This window comes from Mandrillus leucophaeus, unplaced genomic scaffold (assembly GCF_000951045.1).
Source record: "Mandrillus leucophaeus isolate KB7577 unplaced genomic scaffold, Mleu.le_1.0 Scaffold265, whole genome shotgun sequence".
Lineage (NCBI taxonomy): Eukaryota > Metazoa > Chordata > Mammalia > Primates > Cercopithecidae > Mandrillus > Mandrillus leucophaeus.
The window spans coordinates 2,816,745-2,825,832 of record NW_012102754.1 but is presented as its reverse complement, the minus strand read 5'-3'; the positions used below and the strand labels follow the sequence as shown (position 1 = coordinate 2,825,832).

Sequence of the window (9,088 nt, the reverse complement as noted above, 5' to 3'; positions counted from 1 at the left end):
GAAAGAAGGAAAGAAAGAAGGAAAGAAAGAGGGAAAGAAAGAAGGAAAATAAGAAAGGAAGGAAGGAAGGAAGGAGAGAGAAAGAAAGAAAGAGAAAGAAAGAAAGAAAGAAAGAAAGAAAGAAAGAAAGAAAGAAAGAAAGAAAGAAAGAAAGAAAGAAAGAAAGAAAGAAAGAGAAAAAAGTAAAACAAATGTTATTGTAATTCATCTCAGGGATAACCACAATATCAGAAAACTAGACCATGCATACCTTCCCTGCAACACTGTTTTAGTACACAATTTGTGAGGAAGGGCAAATGCGTACTGTTTGTCCTTCCCCCAAAACTGGGGAGAAGGGGAGCTTATTTGCTACTCCGCCTTAGAAGTGTGGGTCTCGCTAACACCAGAGAAAGTGGTTTATGCATGTGATTATGGGCACAGTCCATCGATTCTACAAAGAATACCAGTGCCTGGTTTTTACCTTCCCCTCAAGTGCCTTCTGGGTCTTCTCGTTTTAGGCCTCAAGGCCCTCTACCGAACTCCAACCATTATTGCCTTGGTGGTCTTGCTTGTGAGTATTGTGGTTCTTGTGAGTATCACTGTCATCCAGATCCACAAACAAGAGGTCCTCCCTCCAGGACTGAAGGTAAGTGTGAAGGGACTGGCAACAAAGGGAAGAAATGGGAATAAAGGGGAAGAAATAAATTATTCCAAAACCATGAGTTAGAAGAGCAGAAAATCCTTTCCCCCACCCTCATTTCTGGCTTCAGCCAGGAGAAGGCAGTGTAAGACTCAAGGGAGAAGGTCTGGACATGCTGGGTTTGTGATATTTGAGGCTACAAATTGAGGGTAGTGGCACCTTCTCCAAAGACTGTGTTGTCTTGCTTTGACTTCTGACTCCAAAGCTAAAATTCGTAACCAAAAGTTGCAGATGGCTATCAAAGATTTACCAGCTCAGCCAGGTGCAGTGGCTCATGCCTGTAGTCCTGGCACTTTGGGAGGCTGAGGCAGGTGGATCGCTTGAGCCCAGGAGTTCGAGACTTGCCCGGGCAACATGGTGAAACCCATCTCTACCAAAAAAATAAAAAATAAAAATAAAAATAAAAAAAATTTACTGGTTAGTACAGTTTCCATTTTGACCAGTTTATTTGTTCTCCCAAGCACACAACCCTGATAATGAGTAAAGACCAAGGCTGAGCACAGTGGCTCATGTCTGCAATTTCAGCACTTTGGGAGGCCAAAGCAGAAGGATTGCGTAAGCCCAGGAGTTCAAGACCAACCTGGGCAATTAGAGAGACTCCATCTCTACCAAAAAAAAAATTTCCAAAAAAAGGAAAAAACAAGTCAAGACCAGGAGACCAAGGTACCTCTTCTGGCCTAGGCTGAGTGAACAAAAAAATCAAGAACTTGAGAAGGTCTCCTTGAGCTCTATTTGTGCTGCTACTCTTGAGTCTAGAACATGTGCTGTGATCCTTCCAATACTTCGCTCAACAACCCCGCCCCCACCAAAAAAATTACTCAGGACCTTGTGCTTAGTCCCAGAGGCCCCTCTTAGCTCTCAACAAGTCCATCACCAAATGATCTTTAGGCTCAGAATCATAATACATCCCCCAAGCTTGGCTCTGAGGATGCCGTTGGAGACGGGAGGTGATTCCATGAGAGGCTGATAAAGGAAAGGTGAAGCGAGTTGATGAGTCCTTCAATCATTTTAGGTAGGGGTCAGCAAACATTTCTCACAAAGGGTCAAATAGTACATATTTTAGGCTTTGAGGTCCATTTATAGTCTCTGTTTTATAACTCTTCTTTGTTTTTTGACTCATTAAAATTGTACAAACCCTTCTTAGTTGTGCCGTAGGGACCAGGTAATTCAGCCATGTTCTTTGAATCTCATTTAACCTTTACACTTGACCTCGCAAGTCTTTTCCATATCTTCTTACTGTTAGTGACTATTCAAAGGTAATATTTGAAATACATAGACTTTTTAAAAGAAAAGAAACTAATATTGTTTTGGACTCTAAGGATGGGTTTGAGCTAACATTCTAAGGTGGCTTTTCTAAAAGATTAGAGTAAAATCTCCAGTAGATAATATAATAACATTTAGTTCCTTGATAAGATATTTTATTTAAGAATCTCAGCCCTCATTAATAACATGAATAAAAAAGAAAAAAAAAAAAACAACCTTATGCAATCACCCAATAATGAGAAGAAAGCAAATTACCCGATTGTCCAAAGATACTAGCTAAGGCCTAAAAGAAGCTGTTTTCCCAAGCTCCAGGCACTGCCTTTTATAAACTACCGTATATAAAATTGGGACTTTGGGAGGCCGAGGCAGACGGATCATGAGGTCAGGAGATTGAGACCATCCTGGCTAACATGGTGAAACCCCGTCTCTACTAAAAATACAAAAAGTTAGCCAGGCCTGGTGGTGGGCACCTGTAGTCCCAGTTAGCTACTCAGGAGGCTGAGGCAAGAGAATGGCATGAACCTGGGAGGCGAAGCTTGCAGTGAGCCAAGATGGTGCCACTGCACTCCAGCCTGGGTGACAGAGCGAGACTCCATCTCAAAAAAAAAAAAAAAAAGGACTGCAAGTAAGAGTAATATGTTTTTTATTTTATTATTATTATTTTTTGAGACAGAGTCTTGCTCCGTCCCCTAGGCTGGAGAGCAGTGGCGCGATCTTGGCTCACCACAACCTCCACCTCCTCAGTTCAAGTGATTCTACTGCCTCAGCCTCCCAAGTAGCTAGGATCACAGGTGCCCGCCACCACACCCAGCTATTTTTTTTGTTGTATTTTTAGTACAGACCATGTTAGTACATCACTGTGTTGGCCAAACTAGTGTTGAACGCCTGACCTCAGGTGATCCACCCACCTCGGCCTCCCAGAGTGCTGGGATTACAGGCATGCGTCACTGCGCCCAGCTGCAACTAAGAGTAATATCTCTTTACACTTCGTATAGTGCTATTCAGTTAAGTGAGCACTTGTCCCTGATTATGTCACTTAGGTCTTATGCCAACCATAGAAGGTGGGCCGGGTTTGGTCAGTGAATGACAGGTCCTGAACTGAAACCTGGTCCTTTCTGTTCCCAAGGCCAGGACTCTCTTCACTGCCTCCCACTTCTCCCTGACCCTGAGTTCTGAATGGAGATCCAAGTGGAGGGAAGGGATTGACCTCAGATAGGAGAACACTTCTTGCTTTGCACAGGAGTGAAGGTAGGGAGGCTGGATGCAGATGCAGGAAGGTTTGTTGAATTGAGGGCGAGGAGTTAAGCCTAATACTACCCTTAGACCCTGATAGCTGGGCTGCCTGCCCTGGGCCCCACATTTCAGAAAGACCAGCTCTAGCTGCACTTCAGGCTTATCTCTCTCTATGACCCAAAGGAATATGCTTACCCAGAGCCCATACTTCCCCTTCTAGAACATACTGTGGTGCCCAAGACTTCAGAATCTAGGGTCTTCATGGACCTCCAGAAGGTGGACATCACCAGTGGTCTGAGGGGTGGCCAAGAGGCAGCTGCTTACAGGGAGTGTAAACAGAGCATAGCCGTGTGGTCTGAACTGTCCCCACACAGATGCATGGGCTCTTTATTCTGTAGATTTGCCAGGGGTGGGAAGAGAACAGGTTTGGGAAAGTGACAGGGCAGAAACCACTATTCATAAAATTTTGTCTCTAATCCTACAAATGTTAGAAATGGGCTGGTTAAGGCAGTTGCCAGCTGATGGCTTCTACTTGTTCTGGACAGTAACAGGCAAGCCCTCTGTTCTTGCTGGAAGACTAGAAAATGAGTAGAGAAAATCAAATGGAAGACTAGTAAAATGAGTAGAGAAAAATAGATCCCTGGGCAGTCTAGAGGGCACTGTTGAAGGAGAAGACCACACACGTTGAATGCTAGTGTCTTAGGTTGGGCTCTCCAAGTCAAAGACATACATGCAAGTAGATCATCTGGGGATGATCCCGGGAAACACTGGTGTGGGACTAGGGAGCTGAGATGGGCAGGCAGCCAAGAGAGGGCCTGTTATGCAGCAGGTCAGCACTGTGGGCAACTGGGACTCAGTCCTGCTTGGGACCCTGTGAGATGGTACAGAGACCTCAAAGTTGTCCCATATCAAGGGGCATACAGGCATGTACCTCCCAGATATCCCACTCAAGGGCATATTTATCTACCAACTTCCATCAGTCATTAGCTGAGAGGCTGCTCCCTGGATGTTAACTCTTTAGTCTTTCTGGCATATTTTGTGATCAGGTAGACTCGGGCCACTAGATAAAGCCTTCAGGCAGGTGGAAGATGGATGGTTGTATATCACAGTAGTAAGGTCTGAGGGGATGTGGGCAGAGAATTGCCAGTGACTACTCCATGTAAATAATATTGTTACTATCCCTGTATTGCAGATGAGAAAACAGGAAAAGAAAGGGCAAATAGCTTCCCGTAGTCACACAGATTGAAAACAGCAGAACTGGTGTAAAGGAAAGAAAAGAGAACAGACAACAGTGGTCTTAAACAAGGGTTTGGAGGAACCAGGAGACACACCCTCCACCAATTAGCAGGCAGTTCCAAGAGGGGATTTTAAATCTCTTCTGAATCTTGCTAACAGACCCTAGCCACCATTGCGAGGGGCAGGAAATTGTAAAACATGGGAAGATGAGCTCGGAAGGTCCATTCTGCTTAATTGGGTGGATTAAATGTGAGAAAAGACAGATGTTCTGGGCCAGTTGAACCAGAAACAGAATGACAGCTTTGGAAGAGAGCACTCCACATGCAGTTTTTCTCAGGATATGGAGAGATCTGTCTTTTTTTGTTTTGAAGAGCATTGCAGGTGATGAAGTTGAGCAAATACGAGGGATTTTACATTATTTGTTATGTTTATTTTTTTATACCATGAGCCCTGTTTTGCTTTTGTGTGCAGCTGACAGTTGGTTCTAAAGGGCCAGCTCTACAACAGCCTATCTGGAGGGCTCTGAAATGTTACAGGGGATTCTCATGCAAGGTCATACCTGGCTATTAAATCTAACCTTGGCTTGCCTAACCTTGGCTTATGTGAGGTTATGGGCAGAACTATTAAAACGCAGTCAAGGGGCAAAAATGTCCAAGTCTCTTGTGTTACTGGTCTGACTTGCTCCACAAGCTTGAAGAGTAAACATGATGCCATCACTTGTAATTTTCACTCAGCCCCCACTCCCGCGCTTTATTATCATGAAGTCCAACACCTTCCTCTTGAGGCTTCGCCCTCCCTACCCTTTAGAACTTTAGAGCTTCTCAGCCCAGTGATCAATACTATTGAACTGTCTCTTGCAGCCATGTGATGTCACTGCTGAAGATGGGTTCTGCACAGTCTTAAAGTTTTAAGGATGGGCTTTTCCACTGTGACCTGCTCAGCCCACATTAGTTCCCCACACCAGGTTCAAGATCATAAGCCATTTTAGTCTACACTCCCATGCTCAGCCATTACTCTCCAAAGCACAACCACTGGCCCAGTCTGTGTTGAAATTATTCCCTCATTGAGCCTTGCTCATCAGCGTGGATTTCTGGTGCCTTGTAGCCCACCCTGGTCTATTTCTTGGAGAGCAAGAGTTGAATACTTAGTTTCTTTTTTCTTTTCTTTTTTTTTTCAGAAAAACTCAGGCTCCTTATAAAAATGGGTCCTCTTTTCCAGCCAGATCTGCACACCCCTTAACTAAGAGTTTACTTTCAAGGGACTTTTTGTTTAAATAAGAAAGTCTGCAAAGCGCCTGATTACTGAACAGTCACACCATTAGACTTGGTTTCCTTGGAGCTCAGTGAAAACATCATGGCTCTGAGTACAAGTTTTAGAGTCCGTTAGACTCAGGCTTGATCCGAGGTCTGTGATCTTGGGCATTTATGTACTACTGTAAGCCTCAGTTTGCCCATGTGTCGAATGTCATATCGAAGGATATGATATGACATGACATGACATATGTCTTATACAGGCAATAACACAAAGCACTTTCTGCAGTGCCTAGAATAAGTGCCAGACAAGATTTATTACTACTACTATTCTTATTATCATAGTAATAATGATAATAATAATAAACAAATCTAAGAAAGTTGACCTTATGACTGTGCTTTTGCTATTGCTTTAGACAGATCACCCAATCCTTAAGTGTTGGACCAGGGAGACTGGCCCTTTCAGTTAATATTAATTGCATTCACTGTTAGATACAGAGTAATTTAGCCAATTTCCTGATTCTATACATTTCTAAACTGAAAGACTGTTTCCTTTTAGTTAACCCACTGCTTCAGATCCACATTCAAGCCGTGATTTTTTCTGACATTGCATTAGACAGTGGATTACTTATTACTTTTTATCCAAACATCAACTGGCTAGCTGAACTGAAATTGATTCCCATCCCCTCTCCCCCAAAAGAATCACACTGAGTTTCACTGTTTAAGCAAAAGACCTCTGAAAACTGGTTAAAGACCATTTTTCCCACTTTCAAAAATGTGAGTGAATGATGGTAGGGCTAGAAGAGTGTGAGTCAGTAGAGGTGGGCCTACCTCAGCAGGTGCCGGAGGGACAGTTGTTTCTCCAGTCTCACAGAGCAAAGTCTGGGTGCTGCAGATCCTGGTGAAAGCTTTATCCCAGCTGGAGTTACAAGTGATAATGGATACGCTTCTTCTCTGATCTTGGCCCAGCAGCCCTGAGCTTCACACACAGGGAAGACATGCACCCTTTTAGAAGGGTTGGAATAAAGATTTGAGGAAAGGAAGGTGATAGTTTTTCACTTATTCTCTCTCTCCTCTTGTTTTATGGGTCAGCACCAGGCGTGGCAGGGCCAGTTGGAGTGGTGATCAGGAGGGAGGAAAGAGAGCAGACCAAGAATATAGAGGCTCAGACCTCTTTAATTTAGTGCCTGGTTTCCTTCTTGCCTTCAGTTTCAACCTGTACTTTAATCTCATTGTGAGTCGCTGCCTGTGACAGATTATGAACAATGCCACCCTTGTTCCCCATGAGGGATGTCAAGTCAGGATCCCGATCAACATTCATTATACTGAAGGGCTGAGATTAAGAGACTGTCCAAATTCGCATACCAGTGGACACAGATGTTCTATTTCAAAATAATGGAGAGGCTATGATTCAGGAGCTGGAGCAACTTTTTAAAAAATTGGTCCCATTTCAAACAAAACAAGCATTTGTAATACAGATAATAAAAAGTTGGAAACCTCCTAAATGTATAGGATCAGGAAATTGGTTAAATTACTCTGTATCTAACAGTGAATACAATGAATGTATGAAAATGGTGATATGAATCTGTTTCTACTGTCAGGAAGACATGTTCATGATATACTTTTAAGAAAAGAGCATTGCATGGTCAGATGCGGCGGCTCATGCCTGTAATACCAGCAGCATTTTGGGAGGCCGAGGTGGGTGAATCACTTGAGCCCAGGAGTTCGAGACCAGGCTGGGAAACATGACTTAACCGTCTTTACAAAAAATACAAAAATTAGCCAGGTGTGATGGTGCACGCCTGTAATCCCAGCCACTCGAGAAGCTGGGGCTGAGAATCGATTGAGCCTGAGAAGTTGAGGCTGCAGTGAGTCATGATGGCACCACTGCATATATACAATGATATATGTATATATCCAGATACATATATACATATATCATTAGAAAAGATATAACAAGGGCTAACGCAATATCTGGATTTGAGGGATACTTTTTTTCTTTTCTGTTTTTCTTGTTTTGTGATTTTATTTGTTTATTTTGTTTGACTGGCTTTTCTATATATGCTAATAGCCTGTATTTATGAGTAGCCACTAAGCATCAGGCATATAGCCTTCTATTTACTTCTGCAAATAAGTCCTCTAAAAATGAGGGAACCCGGAAAGGTCAGGCAACTTACCCAGGCCAGCATCATAAAATCAAGAATCTATCTGAGTCAGCCTGCCTCCAGACCCAGCTTCATCATCTTCTGTGGGACAGGCTAGGTTAACCCAAAGGTGGTGGAGTGGGGGACTTCAGGCCACCCTGAAGGCCTCTGGATGCCCTGGGATGACTGTGAGCACAAGCAGATACTCGGCTTAGGTATGCATTGCTAATTCCAAACTCTATAGGCTACTAATACATGCTCTTTCCTGGTCAGGTTTGGTCCAGAGCCTGGGCTGGGCCAAACCTGCAGGTGAAGCTTTCTAGTGCCTGCTCAAGTTGGGCAAATCGGTCCAGGACTCTCAACCTACTCTCCTGCACACAGGCAGCCCCAGCACTGCCCAGCAACACCTGCCTGTTCGTTTGTTGACATACACATTGCCAAAGTGGGATCAATATGTCAATATTATTTTATTTTGCTTTTTTTCTCCTTAATTATGAATACTTTAATTCTGAGCACTGATGCAGGTATTAACATGCCTCAGCCGGGCACAGTGGCTCACATCTGTAATCCCAGCACTTTGGGAGGCCAAGGAGGGTGAATCACCTGAGGTCGGGAGTTTGAGACCAGCCTGCCCAACATGGTGAAACCCCATCTCTACTAAAAATATAAAAATTAGCCAGGGATGGTGGCAGACACCTGTAATCCCAGCTACTTGGGAGGCTGAGGCAGGAGAATCTCTTGAACCTGGGAGGCAGAGGTTGCAGTGAGCTGAGATCGTGCCATTGCACTCCAGCCTGGGTGACGAGAGTGAAATTCCATCTCAAAAAAAGAAAAAAAGAAATGCCTCTACCATGTGAAAAACTTCCTATAGCTTCTTCCTACGCTTTCATTTTGGTTGCTTATTTTTAGACTGATAAACCTAGAAGTTTGGAAATATAGGGCATCCAGGTGACTATTCATTTTCCTTCTGAGATGAAGATGGCTTTTGTACCTCCCCCCAGAGGTCTAAATGAGGAAGAACCAGGCAACCCGATTGTATACAAGATCTATGAAGTACAATTCTCAACCTTGGCTGAGTGTTGGACTCACCTGGGACTTTTAAAACCTGTTGATGCCTGAGTCCACTCTCAGAGATTCTGATTTAATTGGTATGGGGTGTAGCCTTGGCACTGGGGGGATTTTTTAAGCTCTCCAGGTGATTCTAATGCATGGCAAAGTGATAATTATTTCCTGGAACCTGCCCTACCTTTCTTCATCCTCTTCCTCCACAATCCAAGGAGACA

The 9,088-nt window shown here is 43.8% G+C and overlaps 1 protein-coding gene and 1 long non-coding RNA gene across 3 annotated transcripts in view; one reads left to right on the top strand and one right to left on the bottom strand.

The window, feature by feature from the left end:
- The window catches only part of ENTPD3 (ectonucleoside triphosphate diphosphohydrolase 3), a 44,745-nt gene that overhangs the window by 4,751 nt on the left and 30,906 nt on the right, over nt 1-9,088 (top strand). For both annotated transcript variants that reach the window (XM_011984305.1, XM_011984306.1), the window contains exon 3: nt 498-625. In XM_011984305.1, coding sequence (XP_011839695.1) covers nt 498-625 — 128 coding nt within the window. The remainder of the gene's footprint in view (nt 1-497; nt 626-9,088) is intronic.
- LOC105542664 lies at nt 184-7,990 on the bottom strand. The gene is made up of 3 exons (XR_001006507.1): nt 7,839-7,990; nt 930-1,049; nt 184-640 (listed from the first exon to the last, which is right to left on the bottom strand). It is a non-coding gene; the product is annotated as an uncharacterized LOC105542664 (long non-coding RNA).